Here is a 20,981-nt window from a genome sequence, read left to right as displayed (position 1 = left end):
TATGATCTCAAATATTCCACTTAAAAATGTTATTTGGTGAAAATATTGCAAATTTTGTGTTTTTTCCATAAAAAAAAAAAAAAACAGGGTTTTCTTTGACAAAAAGAGCATACAACATATTTTTTTCAAAACGTTATATTGACAGAAAGACCTAATGTTGATCTAGAGATTTAAAAGTTGAATAATAGTAAAAATAATAATACTGAATAATGACACATTTTTTATATGTTTTTGACCAAAACCCTTCAGGGTCCCAGGGATCAAGCCTGAGTGGAGGCCTAAATGTATATTGTATTGGTTTTCAAAATAAAAAAAATATCACAATGGCCCCCGCTTGCTTTGATTTTTCAGTATGCGGCCTTCAGTGGAAAAACTTTGGACACCCCTGGTTTACAGTAAAACTGCTGCGTCCCCATAAACAAATCAGCCAAATCCCATGAAATGTTTCCAATTATCCTGTCCTTTCTTCTCTTTGTTGAACATTATCAGTTGAATGATGCCATGCAAACTGCTAATGAGTGAATAGAATGCACTCTGATGTATAAGTTGTACTTATTTATACGGTATAACCACTGGGGAAGCAATTAAAGACGCAGCTTGAGCTTAAAAAGGTGTCTTCCGCCCACGCAGGCCATGTATGAGCAGAGGCCATGGCTAAGGACGCTTTAATAAAACACTTCTTTTAACTCTTCCTGTTCTTTTTTTTCCTCTCTTGTGCATCTTCACATCTCTCTCCAGAGAAACTCCAGCATCTCTGGAAGCACAAGGGGCATCTACCAAGCATCCGAACGACGTTCATCTCCCAGTACGGGGTAAGACTTCACATTGCCTTTTTGTTTTTCTGGTCTATATTTAAACTTCTATTGGAAATAAGTAGCTAGGGAGAGGGAAGTCTTGGCTTCCCTGCTTAGGCTGCTGCCCCCGCGACCCCACCTCGGATAAGTGGAAGAAAATGGATGGATGGATGGATATTGAAACTTTCTGATTCACTTTTTCATACGAAAAGAACAATATCCGTCTTGCATGTGCCAGTCATGAGAATAAGTGCCATTTTGAAGAAGAATTTACCAGAAAACATGATAATGTCAATGAGAAATTACTCTAAATAGGCCCCATTCAGCAACCGTTCTTAAAAACAAAATGTTGTTCTTAGGCCCACTTATGAAGTTTTTAAGGAGATTTTTGTATTCCCCAATGTTTTCTTAGCTGGGATTTGTTTGTAGGTAAGAACAAAATCAACGAAAGCTCCAAAGCACTCTTAGGGGGTCCTATTTGTTCTTAAGTGTGACAAGTGCTCTTACTTCTATTGTCTAATGCAGTGGTTCTCAAATGGGGGTAGGCATACCCCTGGGGGTACTTGAAGGTATGCCAAGGGGTACGTGAGATTTTTTTTAAATATTTGAAAAATACGTCGACAAAATATGAATGTAAGTTTATAAACTGTGAAAAGAAATGCAACAATGCAATATTCAATGTTGACAGCTAGATTTTTTGTGGACATGTTCCATAAATATTGATGTTAAAGATTTATTTTTTTGTCAAGAAAAGTTTAGAATTAAGTTCATGAATCCAGGTTAATTTTTGTAACAATCCCCAAAGAGGGCACTTTAAGTTGATGATTACTTCTATGTGTAGAAATCTTTATAAATGAATCACTTGTTTATTTTTCAACAAGTTTTTAGTTATTTTTATATCATTTTTTCCAAATAGTTCAAGAAAGACCACTACAAATGAGCAATATTTTGCACTGTTATACAATTTAATAAATCAGAAAATTGATGACATACTGCTGTATTTTACTACTTTATCTCTTTTTTTTTTCAACCAAAAATCCTTTGCTCTGATTTGGGGGTACTTGAATTAAAAACATGTTCACAGGGGGTACATCACTGAAAAAAGGTTGAGAACCACTGGTTTAATGTTCAATTAATATCATACATAGATAGATATAGATAAGACAGACAGACAGACATATAGCAAAATGAGCAATGTATGAGTTGACGGATAAACATTGTCACATCATTTATTGAGAAAATATAAATAACGACAAAAAAAGTATTTCTACTATTAACTGCAACAGGTAATTGTAAAAAAAAAAAAAAAAAACATGATTTGTACAATTTCAGAATGTGCTTGTTTTACATATGAGTTGGGAAATTGTGTTAGATGTAAATATAAACGGAATACAATGATTTGCAAATCCTTTTCAACCCATATTCAGTTGAATATGCTACAAAGACAACATATTTGATGTTCAAACTGATAAACATTTTTTTGCAAATAATCATTAACTTTAGAATTTGATGCCAGCAACACGTGACAAAAAAGTTGGGAAAGGTGGCAATAAATACTGATACTGTTGAGGAATGCTCATCAACCACTTATTTGGAACATCCTACAGGTGTGCAGGCTAATTGGGAACAGTTGGGTTCCATGATTGGGTATAAAAGCAGCTTCCATGAAATGCTAAGTAGATCACAAACAAGGATGGGGTGAGGGTCACCACTTTGTAAGAAAATTGTCGAACAGTTTTAGAACAACATTTCTCAACGAGCTATTGCAAGGAATTTAGGGATTTTACCAACTACGGTCCGTAAAATCATCAAAAGGTTCAGAGAATCTGGAGAAATCATTGCACGTAATCGACGATATTACGGACCTTTGATCTCTCAGGCGGTACTGCATCAAAAACCGACGCGTGTAAAGGATATCACCACATGGGCTCAGGAACACTTCATAAAACCACTGTCAGTAACTACAGTTGGTCGCTACATCTGTAAGTGCACATTAAAACTCTACTATGCAAAGCAAAAGCCATTTATCAAAAACATCCAGAAACGCTGCCGGCTTCGCTGGGCCTAAGTTCATCTAATATGGACTGATGCAAAGTGGAAAGGTGTTCTGTGGTCTGACGAGTCCACATTTCAAATTATATTTTCAAACTGTGGACGTGGTTTCCTCCGGAACAAAGAGGAAAATAACCATCCGGATTGGTATAGGCGCAAAGTTCAAAAGCCAGCATCTGTGATGTTATGGGGGTGTATTAATGCCCAAGGCATGGGTAACTTACACATCTGTGAAGGTACCATTAATGCTGAAAGGTACATACAGGTTTTGGAGCAACATATATTGTCAATTTCCCAACTCATATCGAAACAGGGTTTGTATTTTTAAACACAGAGAACATTCTGAAGTTGTCTTAATTTTTAAGTTATTGTGCCGTGATTTTACCAGTCTGGCCCACTTGAGAGTAGATTTTTTTCCATGTGCACTGCAAAAAGTCAGTGGTCAAAAACAACAACAAAAAATACAAAAATGAGGGGGTATTTTATTTGAACTAAGCAAAATTATCTGCCAATAGAACAAGAAAATCCGGCTTGTAAAGACTTTCCAAAACAAGTAAAATTAGCTAACCTCTATTAACCCAAAAAAAGCTTAAAATAAGTATATTCTTACTAATAACAAGTGCACTTTTCTTGGTAGAAAAAAAAATTAGACGTTTTTGCTCAATATGTTGAAAAATAATCTTAAATTAAGTGCCATTATCTTGACATCATGATATGCGCTCGGCATCATGATTTTTTTTTCATGCTTAAAGTAAGAAATTATTACTTTAAAAAAGTAGTTTTATACTTGTGAGTGTTGATGAAACAGCTTTGCAACAGTTGATATTCTACTTTCAAGCATGTTTTACTCAATATAGGTCATCAATTCTCAGCAACAAGCTGTAATATCTTAGTGAGATCATTTAGGACCAAAACCCTTAAAACAAGTAAAACACTTTAAAGGGGAACATTATCACCAGACCTATGTAAGCGTCAATATATACCTTGATGTTGCAGAAAAAAGACCATATGTGTTTTTAACTGATTTCCGAACTCTAAAAGGGGGAATTTGCCGATTGAAACGCCTTTCAATTGTTCGCTGTCGGAGCAATGACCTTTCACCCGTGACGTCACAACAGGAAGCAATCCTCCATTTTCTAAAACACATTACACACACCAAGTCAAATCAGCGCTGTTATTTTCCGTTTTTTCGACTGTTTTCCGTACCTTGGAGACATTGTACCTCGTCGGTGTGTTGTTGAAGGGTGTAACAACACGAACAGAGACGGATTCAACATGACTTACGTGGAGTGTGCTAATCAGACATATCAATGGTCACGGCATGCTAATCAATGCTAACATGCTATTTAGGCTAGCTGTATGTACATATTGCATCATTATGCCTCATTTGTAGCTATATTTGCATCCAGCCTTTCCTTCCACCCACATTTAATGCCAAACAAACACATACCAATTGACGGATTCAAGTTGCACCAGTGGTCGAAACATGCGAAAGTCCCTCGTTTGTTCTGTTCTGTCATAGCATCGCTACCGACGATAGCGATGCATTTCCAACGATAAAGTCAACGAAATCACAAAGGTGAGTTTTGTTGATGTTATTGACTTATGTGCTAATCAGACATATTTGCGCACGGCATGACTGCAAGCTAATCGATTCTAACATGCTATTTAGGCTAGTTGTATATACATATTGCATCATTATGCCTCATTTGTAGCTATATTTGCATCCAGCCTTTCCCTCCACACACATTTAATTCCAAACAAACACATACAAATCGACGGATTTAAGTTGCCTTAGTGGTCAAAAGATGCAATCGTTGGTTAGAAGGCGATCGCCAAATTCGTCCTTGTTGCCTTTTTCTGTCGTGATATGGCTCAATAGCTTCAGTTTCTTCTTCAATTTCGTTTTCGCTATCTGCCTCCAAACTCCAACCATCCGTTTCAATACATGCGTAATCTGTTGAATCGCTTAAGCCGCTGAAATCCGAGTCTGAATCCGAGCCAATGTCGCTATATCTTTCTGTTCTATCCGCCATGTTTGTTTGTATTGGCGTCACGCAGTGGCGTCGCAGGAAAATGGACCTGTGCGTATATAAATATGGAAAATCTGGCACTTTAAAGCCTTTTTTCGGGATATTCCATGACAGGCAAAATTTTGAAAACATCTTCGAAAAATTAAATAAGCCACTGGGAACTGATTTTTATTGGTTTTAACCCTTCTGAAATTGTGATAATGTTCCCCTTTAATATAAAATCTGCTTGGTGAGAAGAATGATCTTATCAGACATTTAATCTTACTTAGATTGGTTTTTGCAGTGTGGCCCCTCGATTTAAAATGAGTTGGACACGTCTGGTATAGGCGAACGCTGAGAATATAGTGAGTTATTTCACACTCTGACATCTCGTCTGTACATGAGGTCTGACTGAGCTGCCAGTTGGGGTGCAAACGTGATTCCTGTTGGGACGTCACACACTTCCTGGCCGTGAGTCAAGCCTTCTGTCTTAGCTTCTCTCCTAACTGTATAAATATCTCATGAGGTCATCTTTAATACATGGCACAACAGTTGTACAGATAGCACGAGTCCATGAAATAGGGTGTGGAATAAGTTTGACAAAGCGTGAGTTCTAATTTGTCGTATCTCACATCTCTGCGTCGTAGAGCATCGGGTCGGGTCAAGTCGGTCTCACAGGGTTCCGGCGGATACGACAGCGACAGTGTGGAGATGCACCCGATGGACGAGTGCCCCGAGGCTCAGTACTACCACATGCAGTGCCGCCTGACCGAGGGCGCTTACGACCGCTCCCCGGGCTGCGGCGGCGGCGGCGGTTCGAGGAACTGGGGCCTCCGCAAGCAGGCCATCCAGAACTGGCAGCGCCGGCCCTACAGGAACAGCACCGAAGGCGAGGAGGGAGACATGTCCGACGTGGGCTCTCGGACGGCCGAGTCGGAGGTGGACATGTGGGAGCAGGAGAGGAGAGCAGTGGCCGAAGTCCAGCAGTGCGGCGCCCCCTATCCATACCACAGCAGGGCTGGGTATCGACCTAACGCAGGTAAAGGCTATCCGGAAATGTTTCAAAGGGAACGCGCCTTTCAGTTGACGAAAAATAAATGACCGTTCTCGGTTTAAAGACACACCCCCTGTTAGGTCAGTGGTTCTTTGTGAGTTCAAACCCCGACCGAGTCATACCAAAGACTATAAAAATGGGACCCGTTACCTCCCTGCTTGGCACTCAGCATCAAGGGTTGGAATTAGGGGTTAAAGGCCTACTGAAGCCCACTACTACCCACCACGCAGTCTGATAGTTTATATATCAATGATGAAATATTAACATTGCAACACATGCCAATACGGCCGGTTTAGTTTAATAAATTACAATTTTAAATTTCCCGCGGAGTTTCCTGTTGAAAATGTCGCGGAATGATCACACGTATGATGACGCATGTTTGTGACCTTATTGGTTGGAGGGGACATACTAGCCCAGCACCACTTACGGCTAAAAGTCGTCTCTTTTCATCGCGCAATTACACAGTATTCTGGACATCTGTGTTGCTGAATCTTTTGCAATTTGTTAAATTAATAATGGAGAAGTCAAAGTAGAAAGATGGAGGTGGGAAGCTTCAGCCTTTAGCCACACAAACACACAGTGTTTCCTTGTTTAAAATTCCCGGAGGTGAAGCTTTACTATGGATCAGAGCGGTCAAGCGAACATGGATCCTGACTACATGTCACGTGGCAGTTTTCGGTGATAAAATTCTGGTAATAAGTCTGCTCTTACCGGAGATCAGCGGAGCTTCTGTCCTGCTGCAGCTTCGTAGAGACTGGCGTCAACACACCTGTGGACACACCCCTCCAACTATCAAGTACTATTTAACTCACTAAAACACTAGCAACACAATAGAAATATAAGGGATTTCCCAGAATTATCCTAGTAAATGTGTCTAAAAACATCTGAATCACTCCCAATGCAATCACCTTTTTTTTTTTTATTCTAGCCCTTCACTCTTTAAATTTCCTTATCCACGAATCTTTCATCCTCGCTCAAATTAATGGTGAAATTGTCGCTTTCTCGGTCCCAATCGCTCTTGCTGCTGGTGGCTATGATTATAAACAATGTGAGGATATGAAGAGCCCTACAACCCGTGACGTCACGCGCACATCGTCTGCTACTTCCGGTACAGGGAAGGCTTTTTTATTAGCGACTAAAAATTGCGAACTTTATCGTGGATGTTCTCTACAAAATTCTTTCAGCAAAATTATGGCAATATCGCAAAATGATCAAGTATGACACATAGAATGGACCTGCTATCCCCGTTTAAATAAGAAAAACTAATTTCAGTAGGCCTTTAAATCACCAAACTAATTCCTGAGCGCGGCCACAACTGCTGCTCACTGCTCCCCTCATATCCCAGGGGGTGGAACGAGGGGATGGGTCAAATGTAAATGGTAATTTCACCACACCTAGTGTGCGTGTCATTGGGGGCCCAATTTTTCCACTACAAATATTAAAGGCCTACTGAAATGAGATTATCTTATTTAAACGGGGATAGCAGGTCCATTTAATGTGTCATACTTGATCATTTCGCGATATTGCCATATTTTTGCTGAAAGGATTAAGTCGAGAACATCGACGATAAAGTTCGCAACTTTTGGTCGCTAATAAAAAAGCCTTGCCTGTACCGGAAGTAGCAGACGATGTGCGCGTGACGTCACTGGTTGTAGAGCTCCCCACATCCTCACATTGTTTATAATGTGAGCCACCAGCAGTAAGAGCAATTCGGACCGAGAAAGCGACGATTTCCCCATTAATTTGAGCGAGGATGAAAGATTTGTGGATGTGGAAAGTTAGAGTGAAGCACCAAAAAAAAAAACACCAAAAAAAAAAAACACCAAAAAAAAGGCGGAGGCTCCAGGCGGCTGCAGTGGGTGAGTTTCAGAAGTAATTAGACACATTTACTGGGATAATTCTGGAAAATCCCTTATCTGCTTATTGTGTTGATAGTATTTTAGTGAAATTATAAAGTCCTACCTGAAAGTCGGATGGCTACGGTGAACACCAGTGTCTCTGAGAGAAGCCAAGGAGCCAAGATCACAGCTGCCTTTTTGAGCTGCAGGATGAGGTCGCGTAATCCACTCAAGTCTCCTGTAAGAGCCGACTTAATATCACAATTTTCCCATCCAAAAAACTTGCTGGTTGACGTAGAGAAACACGTTCGCTTGACCGCTCTGTGTTAAAGCTTCACAACAAACAAAGAAACACAGGCTGTGTTTCGGTGCTAACGGCAGCTGCAATCCACCGCTTTCCACCAACAGCATTCTTATTTGACGTTTCCATTATTAATTGAACTAATTGCAAAAGATTCAGCAACACAGATGTCCAAAATACTGTGTAATTATGCGATGAAAAGAGACGACTTTTAGCCGTGAGTGGTGCTGGGCTGATATGTCCCCTCCAACCAATAACGTCACAAACACGCGTCATCATTCCGCGACGTTTTCAACAGGAAACTCCGCGGGAAATTTAAAATTGTAATTTAGTAAATTAAACCGGCCGCATTGGCATGTGTTGCAATGTTAATATTTCATCATTGATATATAAACTATCAGACTGCGTGGTCGGTAGTAGTGGGTTTCAGTAGGCCTTTAACCCTGATTTAGTAACCTCACTCTTGATTTTAATACGATTCAGTAATTGTAGTTGACTTACTTGCAGTTTAACAGGATAAACCTTGTCGAATGATATGAAAGCATGTGTTGATCCGAAATATTATTATCAAAGTTTAGGTCAGGCTGAGAATCAGCACCTCCAAGTTCGAGTCCATGGTTCTCGCCCGGAAAAGGGGGGAGTGCCATCTCTGGGTTGGGGAAGAAATCTTTCCCTAAGTGGAGGAGTTCAAGTACCTCGGAGTCTTGTTCACGAGTGAGGGATGAGTGGATCGTGAGATCGACAGGCAGATCAGTGCGGCGTCTTCAGTAATGCAGATGCTGTATCGATCCATTGTGGTGAAGAAAGAGCTGAGCCGGAAGGCAAAGATCTTAATTTACCGGTCGATCTACGTTCTCATCCTCACCTGTGTTCATGAGCTTTGGGTTATGACCGAAAAGGACAAGATCACAGGTACAAGCGGCCGAAATTAGTTTCCTCCGCCGGGTGGCGGGAATCTCCCTTAGAGATAGGGTGAGAAGGTCTGTCATCCAGGAGAAGAAGGGGTCTCACATTCTAATGCAACTCGTTAGCCTGAAAAAAAAATCTATACAATTAACGGTTAAAAAAAAACAAAAACATCCTCGCATCTCAGTCACTGGAATTTTACAGTAAAATGTAAGGGGTTTTTGTGTTTTTTTTTAAGATTCGTTAATTTAATTTTTGACACAAATTTTACGAAATACAGACAAATCCAATGTTATTTTCTCCTCCACCCCAACAAACAAATCAGTCAAATAAGTACAGGCAAATATTGATATAAAGCTGTATACCATTGGTGTCAAACTCTGGCCCGCCGTTGAATTTAATTTGGCCCTTGAGGCAATATCAAATTAACATTAGAGTTGGCCCGCCAGTAACACCACATTCACCACTAATACTCATACTTGCCAACCCTCCCTATTTTCCCAGCAGACTCCCGAAGTTTAGTGCCCTTCCCGAAAATCTCCCTCAGCAACCATTCTCCCGATTTCCACACGGACAACAATATTGGGAGCGTGCCTTAAAGGCACTGCCTTTAGCGTCCTTTACAACATGTCGTCACGTCCTCTTTTCCTCCATATAAACATCGTGCTGACCAAGTCACATGATATATGCGGCTTTCACAAACACATACTTGGTCAACAGCCATGCAGGTCACACTGAGGGTGGCCGTATAAAAAACGTTAACATTGTTACAAATGTGCGCCACACTGTGAATTCACACCAAACAAGAATGACAAAACACATTTCAGGAGAACACACGCACCGTAACACAACATAAACACAACAGAACAATTACCCAGAACCCCTTGCAGCACCAACTCTTCCGTAACGCTACAATATACAACCCCCGCTACTACCAAACTCCGCCCACCTCATTTTTATTTTATTTTTCAATTTATTAGCCCGTGGAAAAAGTTAATGTTGATATTAACCTCAGAAGGCTTCAAATAGAAAAGAGGCATTAATTTTTTAAATTAAATATTATTTAATATACCACTGATGTTTTTTGAAAGTTGATTTTGCACTATTACGTTATATAAGATCTGCCTGTTCCATGGAAGGAAGCCCAAATACCCGTAGGGAACTCACGCAGTCCTGGGGAGAACATGCAAACTCCACACAGAAAGATCCCGAGCCCGGGATTGAACCCAGGATTACTCAGGACCTTCGTATTGTGAGGCAGATGCACTAACCCCTGTTTCACCGTGCTGCCCAATTTAAGCCTTGCTTGTTCAATATTCATTGCAAAAGTTGTTTGGGTCCCTATTAAAAGGTTAATTCGTTCACCCTTGGCCCTCGGCTTTGTTCAGTTTTAAATTTTGGCCCAGTCTGTATTTGAGTTTGGCACCCCTGCCATAGAAATTGCACTTCCGAATGGTGCAGCAATACACAAAAGCAAACAAACATCCACAATACGGTGGTGTTTACAGATTAATGTATATTTTAAAAAAACCATACCCTTTTTCTTTTTACAATAGAATTCTGGTTAGTTGAGCTGCCATTTTTTCCCCGGTAAAATCTAGAGGCATTTTTCTTTTTCATTGCACTTAAAAAGTACAACAGAATTATATTTTCAGCACAGACCCTTTCAAAAACCGACATATATTATACATGGTATGCATGACAGGAACGCTGATGGTTCGTCACTAGGGCGGCGACCAGTAAAAGGTGGGCAAATGCGTGCGCGTGTGTAAGCAACCCTGCAGTGTCTCTTGCAGCCAGGGAAAACAATCCAGATTTAGAATGTTTGTGTCTGAGCAAGTGAATAAAAACATTTAAACTTTTCATTTTAATTGACTATTTCTGGCCCTTCAATTGATCATACTTTGCTATGCAGAGCAGACATCGTCTCCAAGATGTTGTCCAATTTGCGATTTATCCAAAAATCTGTAAATCTGATGAGTTTATCGCACATTTCTGGCGACTGAGCTTTAAGGGTTTTTACAGTAAAATGTACTGACTTTTTTTTTTTACAGTGTAGCTCTGCGGACATGCCATGAATGATTGTGCAGCTTGAAAGAGGTCAATCAATCAATCAATCAATGTTTACTTATATAGCCCTAAATCACTAGTGTCTCAAAGGGCTGCACAAACCACCACGACATCCTCGGTAGGCCCACATAAGGGCAAGGAAAACTCACACCCAGTGGGACATTGGTGACAATAATGACCCAGAATGAATACCATATTTTCCGGACCATAGGGCGCACCGGATTATGAGGCGTACTGCTGGTGAATGGTTTATTTTCTATAATTTTTCATATAAAAGGCGCACCGGATAATAGAGCGCATTCAAGTTGTCATTTTTTTTTTTTTTTCTAAATGGAAAAAACTTCCTTGTGGTCTACATAACATGTAATTGGGGTCCTTTGGTCAAAATGTTGCATAGATTATGTTTTACAGATCATCTTCAAGCCACTTTCTGACAGTCGCTTCAGGATGCGCCGTTTTGTGGGCGGTCTTATTTACGTGGCTCAGCCTCGGCAGTATCTTTTCCCCGTCATCTTTGTTGTAGCGGTGTGGCGTGCAAGGACGGGAGACGAAGAAGTGTCAAAGGAGGGAGCTAACGGTTTTGATGACATTCAAACTTTATTTAAGTAAATAACAAAGCAGCATCTCCTCTTCCAAAAACCACTAATGTGTCCCGTAAAAACACGTCCAACCGGAACTCTAATGACTAAAGCTCCTTGGGTGAATAATGTCAACACACTACACCGGTTTGTTTTAGCGCTTTCATGGCAAGTTTACTGACACTTTACACCACTTTATATTAGAAATGGCAACAGCGGAGGATTAATGTCACATTACAAGAATATAGAGGAAAAGAAGAAGCTTATCAACCACACTGTCCCCACGGACTACAAAGGCGGACGCGCGGAATTTTTCAGGATTTATGAAGATCTCAAATACAGATCAGCCGGTACCAGGATGTAAGAACAGTTGCTTTTGCATAATATTGCGAAACACAAACGGCAGATAATATCTTACCTTATACACACACCATAATAATACTTGCATGTTTATTGCGCCGACAATCCATCAAGCGGAGTGGCTTCATAGCTTACCAAAGTCGTACTAAACCATTTAGATACATTTTTGGGCGCCATGCTTAATGTTCTATATTTTCAATGGAACATATAAAATGTTAAAGGCCTACTGAAACCCACTACTACCGACCACGCAGTCTGATAGTTTATTTATCAATGATGAAATATCAACAATGCAACACATGCCAATACGGCCGCTTTAGTTTACTAAATTGCAATTTTAGATTTCCCACGAAGTTTCCTGTTGAAAATGTCGCGTATGATGACGCGTGCGTTTGACGTCTCGGATTGTAGCGGACATTATTTTCCAGCCCGATCCAAGCTAGAAGTAGTCTGCTTTAATTGCATAATTACACAGTATTCTGGACATCTGTGTTGCTGAATTTTTTGCAATTTGTTCAATTAATAATGGAGAAGTCAAAGTAGAAAGATGGAGGTGGGAAGCTTTTAGCCTTTAGCCACACTAACACACTGTTTCCTTGTTTAAAATTCCCGAAGGTGAAGCTTTACTATGGAACAGAGCGGTCAAGCAAACATGGATCCCGACCACATGTCGGGTTTCGGTGAAAAAAAATTGTGGTAGTAAGTCGGCTCTTACCGTAGTTATGAGCGGAGCTTGCGTCCTCCTGCAGCAGCTGCGGTCTATTACCTCCTCCCACCGGAGACACTAGCAGTCACCACACCCGTGGCTACACCCCTCCGACTTTCAGGTACTATATAATATCACTAAAACCCTAGTAACACAATAGGCAGATAAGGGATTTTCCAGAATTATCCTAGTTAATGTGTCTAATAAGATCTGAATCGCTCTCACTGCCCTCAACTTTTTTTTGTAACTTTTTTTTTTCTTTCTAGTCCTTCTCTCTCAATATCCTCATCCACAAATCTTTCATCCTCGCTCAAATTAATGGGGAAATTGTCGCTTTCTCTGTCCGAATCGCTCTAGCTGCTGGTGGCTACGATTGTAAACAATGTGAGAATGTGAGGAGCCCTACAAACCGTGACGTCACGCGCACATCGTCTGCTACGTCCGGTAAAGGCAAGCCTTTTTTATTAGCGACCAAAAGTTGTGAACTTTATCGTGGATGTTCTCGACTAAATCCTTTCAGCAAAAATATGGCAATATCGCAAAATGATCAAGTATGACACATAGAACGGACCTGCTATCCCCGTTTGAATAAGAAAATCTCATTTCAGTAGACCAGTGGTCACCAACCTTTTTGAAACCAAGAGCTACTTCTTGGGTACTGATTAATGCGAAGGGCTACCAGTTTGATACACACTTACATAAATTGCCAGAAATAGCCAATTTGCTCAATTGACCTTTAATAAATACATCTATATATATATAAAAAAATGAGTATTTCTGTCTGTCATTCCGTCGTACATTTTTTTTCCTTTTACGGAAGGTTTTTTGTAGACAATAAATGATGGAAAAAACACTTAATTTAACGGTTTAAAAGAGGAGAAAACTTTGAATCATAGTTTATCTTCAATTTCAACTTTTTGAAATTCAAAATTGAATCGAAAAAAATGGAGAAAAAATAGCTAATTTGAATCTTTTTGAAAAAATTTAAAAAATAATTTATGGAACATCATCTTAATCTTCTAAAATTAAGATTAATTTTAGAATTTTGATGACATGTTTTAAATAGGTTAAAATCCACTTTGAAATAAGATTTAAATTTGATTCTACAGATTTTCTAGATTTGCCAGAATATTTTTTGGAATTTTAATCATAATAAGTTTGAAGACATATTTCACAAATATTCTTCGTCGAAAAAACAGAAGCTAAAATGAAGAATTAAATTAAAATGTATTTATTATTCTTTACAATAAAAAAAAAAATTACTGATTTAAATTGTCGGGAAAGAAGAGGAAGGAATTTAAAAGGTAAAAAGGTATATGTGTTTAAAAATCCTAAAATCATTTTTAAGGTTGTATTTTTTCTCTAAAACTGTCTGTGAAAGTTATAAGAAGCAAAGTAAAAAATAAATGAATTCGTTTAAACAAATGAAAACCAAGTCTTTAAAATATTTTCTTGGATTTTCAAATTCTATTTGAGTTTTGTCTCTCTTAGAATTAAAAATGTCGAGCAAAGCGAGACAAGCTTGCTAGTAATAAATCCATCCATCCATTTTCTACCGCTTATTCCCTTTCGGGGTCGCGGGGGGCGCTGGCGCCTATCTCAGCTACAATCGGGCGGAAGGCAGGGTACACCCTGGACAAGTCGCCACCTCATCGCAATACAATTCAAAAAATAGAGGCACCTCACTGGTAAGTGCTGCTATTTGAGCTATTTTTAGAACAGGCCAGCGGGCGATTTATGTAGTCCTTACGGGCTACCGCGTTGGTGACCCCTGCAGTAGACCTTTAAGGTTGTTTACTTGAGTGATATTGCCTTTATACCTCTTACCACGTATCTCTTATGTTTGACTGCCATCTACTGGTCACACTTATCATCACACCATGTACCAAATAAAATTGCTTTGAGGTCGGTGAGCAAAACCAGAACAATTCCATGCATTAGGCGCACCGGTTTATTAGGGGCATTGTCGAGTTTTGAAGGAAAAAAAGGATTTTAAGTGCGCCTTATAGTCCGGAAAATACTGTGTGTATAAAACTTAGCAGGCCAAAAGAAATGACTGAAAGGGCCAAAATTCGGACATCCCTGGCTTAGCCTATTTAGAGTTAAGGGACTTGCGTCATTAGAGGTCCATGGTGACCATTAATGTCAGAAATGCAATATTTTGCTGCTCCAGTATGCGCGTTAGTTCTCTCAGTTTTGTGTATCAAGTCTGACATCAACATGTTTTCACAAGCGCCACAGATTGTGCATCTTTCTGTCCGCTCCCCGCCAGCATGCTCTTGTCTCATTGCCACCTCTTCTCCTGCGCTTCTTTGGGGGAACAAAATAGAAGCAGTCTGGGAAGGATGGTAATGTATGCGAGTTGTATGACGCCACGGCATACTCATGTTCCTCCATGTTACTCTCCGCATGTGGCCGGCGATCCTCTGACGTACTTCTCCCTATTAGGAGAGGCCCAATCAGGTGTTGTCAGATGGTAAGTAGCCTCACGTACAGTTATTTTTCACAGCTCGTTGTTGGTTTCTTTAGTTCAGTTGGGAGTCTTGAGTGTAGGCGGTGTGTGAGGAAGAGTGAGCTTCTTCTGATGGCTCTGAGCAGACAGCCTTGGAGGCCAAAAGATGAAGATGAGTCACCTACGGGCGATCCCGCGTCAACACGGAGGCTTATTTCGGCTTCTCTCGGGGAAACTGCGCTCACTCTGCAGAAAACATCCGTTCATTCCTACAACAAACTTGTACATACCAACATGGGGCTGGTGGTAGCAAGAGTGTATATTGTAGAGTCCCGGAAGAGTTAGATTCTGGGTATTTGTTCTGTTGTGTTTATGTTGTGTTACGGTGCGGCTGTTCTGCCGAAATGTGTTTGTCATTCTTGTTTGATGTGGGTTCACAGTGTGGCGCGTATTTGTAACAGTGTTAAAGTTGTTTATACGGCCACCCCTAGTGTGACCTGTATGGCTGTTGATCAAGTACCCCTTGCATGCACTCATTTGTGTATAAAAGCCGCATATATTATGTGATGTTGTATCGATCCGTTGTGGTGAAGAAGGAGCTGAGCCGGAAGGCAAAGCTCTCAATTTACCGGTCGATCTACGTTCCCATCCTCACCTATGGTCATGAGCTCTGGGTCATGACCGAAAGGATAAGATCACGGGTACAAACGGCCGAAATGAGTTTCCTCCGCCGGGTGGCGCGGCTCTCCCTTAGAGATAGGGTGAGAAGCTCTGCCATCCGGGAGGAACTCAAAGTAAAGCCGCTGCTCCTCCACATGGAGAGGAGCCAGATGAGGTGGTTCGGGCATCTGGTCAGGATGCCACCCAAACGCCTCCCTAGGGGGGTGTTTAGGGCATGTCCAACCGATAGGAGGCCACGGGGAAGACCCAGGACACGTTGGGAAGACTATGTCTCCCGGCTGGCCTGGGAACGCCTCGGGATCCCCTGGGAAGAGCTGGACGAAGTGGGTGGGGAAAGGGAAGTCTGGGCTTCCCTGCTTAGGCTGCTGCCCCCGTGACCCGACCTCGGATAAGCGGAAGATGATGGATGGATGGATGGATGGATTATGTGATTAGACCGGCATGCTGTTTGCGTGGAGGATAAGCGTACGTGACGACAGGTTGTAGAGGACGCTAAAGGCAGTGCCTTTAAGGCAAGCCCCCAATATTGTTGTCCGGGTGGAAATCGGGAGAAATTCGGGAGAATGGTTGCCCCGGGAGATTTTCGAGAGGGACACTGAAATTCGGGAGTCTCCCGGGAAAATTGGGAGGGTTGGCAATTGTGAACCTGTATGTATAAACCGGGGGAGGGCAACTCGCAGCTTTTTAGCGCTGTCCTAGTGGCTTGGAGCTTGTAAATAAAATAAAGTGTGAACATTTTAAAATATATATTTTTTGTTTTAATGTGGTTTCTGTATGAAGACAAACATGACACAAACCTTCCAAATTGTTAGAAATCCTACTGTTTATTTTAGACACGCTTCACTGATAAAAGTATTTGCCGAGCACCGTTTTTGTCCTACTAATTTTGCCGGTTCTTGAACGCACCGTAGTTTGTGTACATGTACAATTTTCTCAGACTATTCCACAGAAAGATGGGTTTTTTTAGCCAATCCTTAGTCTCATTTTTGTCCACCAGACTTTTTATGTTGTGCGTGAATGCACAAATGTAAGCTTTGTTGATGTTATTGACTTTTTTGGAGTGCTAATCAGACCTATTTGGTCAGTGCATGACTAAAAGGGACTCGATGCTAACATGCTATGTAGGCTAGCTGTATGCCCATATTGCATCATTGTGCCTCATTTGTAGGTATATTTCAGCTCGTATAATTTACTTTACTCATGTCCTGTGTGTATTTAACTTACATTTGCATGTCTCATGACACATGTAATATTGGCTGCATTTCTGAAATATGTTTGTGTGCCATGTTGTTATAGAACACAGTAGCTGTCACCCAGTTTACAAAGATTGTAATATATCTATACCTTTGGCCATTCTAAGCCAGAAGTTATCTTACCCTCTGAGAAGCCTCCGTTTCACAAATGTTTTCCAATGTTGTAAAAATCCATCCATCCATCTTCTTCCGCTTATCCGAGGTCGGGTCGCGGGGGCAGCAGCCTAAGCAGGGAAGCCCAGACTTCCCTCTCCCCAGCCACTTCGTCTAGTTCTTCCCGGGGGATCCCGAGGCGTTCCCAGGCCAGCCGGGAGACATAGTCTTCCCAACGTGTCCTGGGTCTTCCCTGTGGCCTCCTACCGGTTGGAAGTGCCCCAAACACCTCCCTAGGGAGGCGTTCGGGTGGCATCCTGACCAGATGCCCGAACCACTTCATCTGACTCCTCTCGATGTGGAGGAGCAGTGGCTTTACTTTGAGTTCCTCCCGGATGACAGAGCTTCTCACCCTATCTCTAAGGGAGAGCCCCGCAGCCCGGTGGAGGAAACTCATTTCGGCCCCTTGTACCCGTAATCTTATCCTTTTGGGCATGATCCAAAGCTCATGACCGCATGTGAGGATGGGAACGTAGATCGACCGGTAAATTGAGAGCTTTGCCTTCCGGCTCAGCTCCTTCTTCACCACAACGGATTGGTACAACGTCCGCATTACTGAAGACGCCGCCTGTCAATCTCACGATCCGCTCTTCCCTCACTCGTGAACAAGACTCCTAGGTACTTGAACTCCTCCACTTCGGTCAGGGTCTCCTCCCCAACCCGTAAATGACACTTGTAAAAATGTGTAGACTAAATATTACACTTCAACATTTCTGTCAATGAAGATTCGCGTCAGTCTGCGGCACAAAGTTGTTTTGATAGTAGGCTAATATAGACACTCACATCATGTGTAGTCTTCATTCGCTTGTATAATGCTTTTAATTTTTTGCGTCTCCAGACCAATTTTTTTGTCCAATATGTGTAAAGGAGGAGTAGACGGCACAGACAACAAGGGCATAGTGTAGCTCTATGTATTCATTATATACATTATAATTCATAAAATAACCAAACAATAGTATAAACAACAAGAGAAATGCATGTGACTAAATCCAAAAGTGTGTATGTGTGCGACTATATGTATGAATAAACTGTTGTGTGTTACCGGAGTGTTGAGCGAGAGGCAAGTCCAAAAAGGGCAGGGCAGGCTCGAAAATCCGTGAGACAAGCATGTAGTAGGGGGAGACGAGACGCAGACCTCGTAACGTGGAACGAAGGCAGACTGCAGGAAGATAGATAGATAGATAGATAGATAGATAGATAGATAGATAGATAGATAGATAGATAGATAGATAGATAGATAGATGGATAGATAGATAGATAGATAGATAGATAGTAGAGATGTGCGGTTTGCGGTCTCATCCGCGGATAACCCGCGGGTTGGGCTGTTGACATGACGAAAAAGTTGATTTTAATTAGATTCGGGCAAGTGGCGGTTGAACCATCTGGAAATATTTGATATACTTGGTTCTGGGATCGGTATCCTTTTGCCATTCAAAGAGTCATTTAAGACCCGTGTCATAAAGCTAAAAGACAATAGGAGATACTATTATTCTCTGGGATAACTACCTGCAGTCACCCAGATAATAAGTATTAGGGCGTGCTATGAAGCCATTGGCTTTGTCGCCTTCTACAACATGTACGATCTGCTTGACAGTCCAGCATCATGTCGTGTGTGGCTTCCGCAGCAACACGAAGGCAAGGCATACTGGGTGACACAGAGTACACTAACGGTTGTGATATAAACAATTTTAACACTCTTAGTAATATGCGCCACGCTGTGAAGCCACACAATACAAGATTGACAAACACATTTCGGGAGAACATCCTCATAGTAACACAACATAAACGCAACACAACAAATACCCAGAATCCCTTGTATTTGTCAGGCTTGGACTAGGATTGAGTGTGCTCCTTCGACGCAGCGGGATTACAGGACGAGCCAGGCGTGAATTAAGGTACATGTTTATTTGGAATTCTAAATACAAAATTAAACAAACTAAGGGCGCTCACAAAGAGGTATAAAACTTGGCTACAAAAATACAATCAGGAAAACAAAACAACTGCTCGATGGCATGAAAGACAATGAACTAACTTAAACTTGCACTGTGGCAAAACTATGAATAACTAACACAAAAAAAACTTACTGTGACGGGTACAAGGGGCATGGATTGCAAGGTAATTGAGGGTGCGTGAAGACATGAAGCAGAATGCAAATAGCAAAGTTCCCAGGACAGAAACAGAATGATATAAATAGCAGCCATGATGATTAGCAACAGGTGTGGGACTGAGGGCTGGGCGTGACTTGGAGACCAGGTGGAAACTAATGGGTTACTATGGAAAAACAAAACCAGGAAGTGTAAAACGGGAAACAAGAGTCCAAAAACAAAAACATAACATGACAAAACAAGATCCATAGGTGTGACAGTATTCATGACACTTCCTGACTATTTTATACACCCCGCTAACAGCAAGAGAAACAAGGCAGTAGTGACCATGTTATGAAAACGTATTGCACTGTTATTGTTTTGCATCCCCTGTCATCCTAGTACCCCCCGCCCTCCTCCCCAGAGAGGAATTGTACAGTCTAATAGCGTGTGGTACAAAGGAGTTTTTGAGTCTATTAGTCCTGCACTTGGGATGAAGCAGTCTGGCACTGAACAGGCTCCTCTGGCTACTGATAACTGTAGGACGACAAGGAAGACACGAGACCAATCAAACACGACGGTGGAGCACAAACAGAGAGAGAGCAAGATTGCATAAAGCTCGATGATCGCTTATGGTACTTGAACAGATGATTACGTTCTGGCCCGGAATGGTGGTCTGCACAGGCTTAAGAAGCCCGGGAAGATCATCAACGACAGGTGCGCTGATTGCTGATTGTTTGCAGCTACTTGCTGCCGCCGGAGAGACGGGTGCAGGAGATGAGCGGCTGTGGGCGTGTCCCGAGGTGCGCTCCGCGGGGCTTTTGAATGTGCATTGGCATGCGCCTGGGCCATGTCGATATTGCTCTTTTAACATTTTAGGTTGCCGACCCAGGGTATAGACTGACAACCACTCACGCTCACACATACAGGAATATTAGTTGCCAATTAGGGATGGCCAATATTGCGTAAAATCTATATCGCGATATATTTTTCCACCTCCTGCCATAGCTACACATCTCACGATATATAATTTGGTATATACATAATAATAGAACCATTTCAAAACTGGTTACATAAACTCGTAGATTGGCTGGTGACATATGCGGTTACATGTTTTTTCTTGTTGTATTATTTGGTGAAAATTATTATTAATATAATGTTACGATATGGTTACTTTCTGTTACAGCATGGTTACATACTGTTAAAGTTGTTGCGTTTAGATTTAACGGTTGCGTTAGTCGTTTCCCCAAGATGCAGAAGGACATCAAGAAGGAGCGTGCAGGTAGGATGCTGATTTATTCTAAAGGCAAGGGATGAAACTCAAACAAAACATACAAAAATGTCAGGGCTTGCTTTGGGTTAGCATAACAGAAAATATTTTGCGTGAAAAGCCAAAAAACACAAAAATCAGAGAGTAGAGGGAAAAACCAAACCAACCGTTGCCTGTAGCGAAACAAGACTGCCAGGTTGAGTGAACAAACAAACAAGGTAGGAATTAATCACTTCTGTTCTTTGGATACTTTACATTAGTTTTGGGAGCTACTACAAATGATGGTATCGATCCAATACTAAGTAGTTCCAGGAGCAGTATTGGTCATACCAATGCTGTTACTTAACATGTTCAAAATCATTGAAAGATTCCAATTTTTGATGACATTTATATTTAGACAAAAAACACAAGATGGAA

General features: G+C 41.3%; 1 protein-coding gene across 1 annotated transcript in view; it reads left to right on the top strand.

The window, feature by feature from the left end:
- fbxo41 (F-box protein 41) overlaps positions 1-20,981 on the top strand; it is a 143,296-nt gene that overhangs the window by 101,735 nt on the left and 20,580 nt on the right. Inside the window, exons 5-6 of the mRNA XM_061912165.1 lie at positions 739-812; positions 5,506-5,897. Of these exons, the coding sequence (XP_061768149.1) occupies positions 739-812; positions 5,506-5,897 (466 nt within the window). The remainder of the gene's footprint in view (positions 1-738; positions 813-5,505; positions 5,898-20,981) is intronic.

The sequence above is a fragment of the Nerophis ophidion genome, linkage group LG01 (genome assembly GCF_033978795.1).
Source record: "Nerophis ophidion isolate RoL-2023_Sa linkage group LG01, RoL_Noph_v1.0, whole genome shotgun sequence".
Classification (NCBI taxonomy): domain Eukaryota; kingdom Metazoa; phylum Chordata; class Actinopteri; order Syngnathiformes; family Syngnathidae; genus Nerophis; species Nerophis ophidion.
Note: the sequence above shows the minus strand (reverse complement) of the source record. Positions and strands in the feature narration are given on the sequence as shown.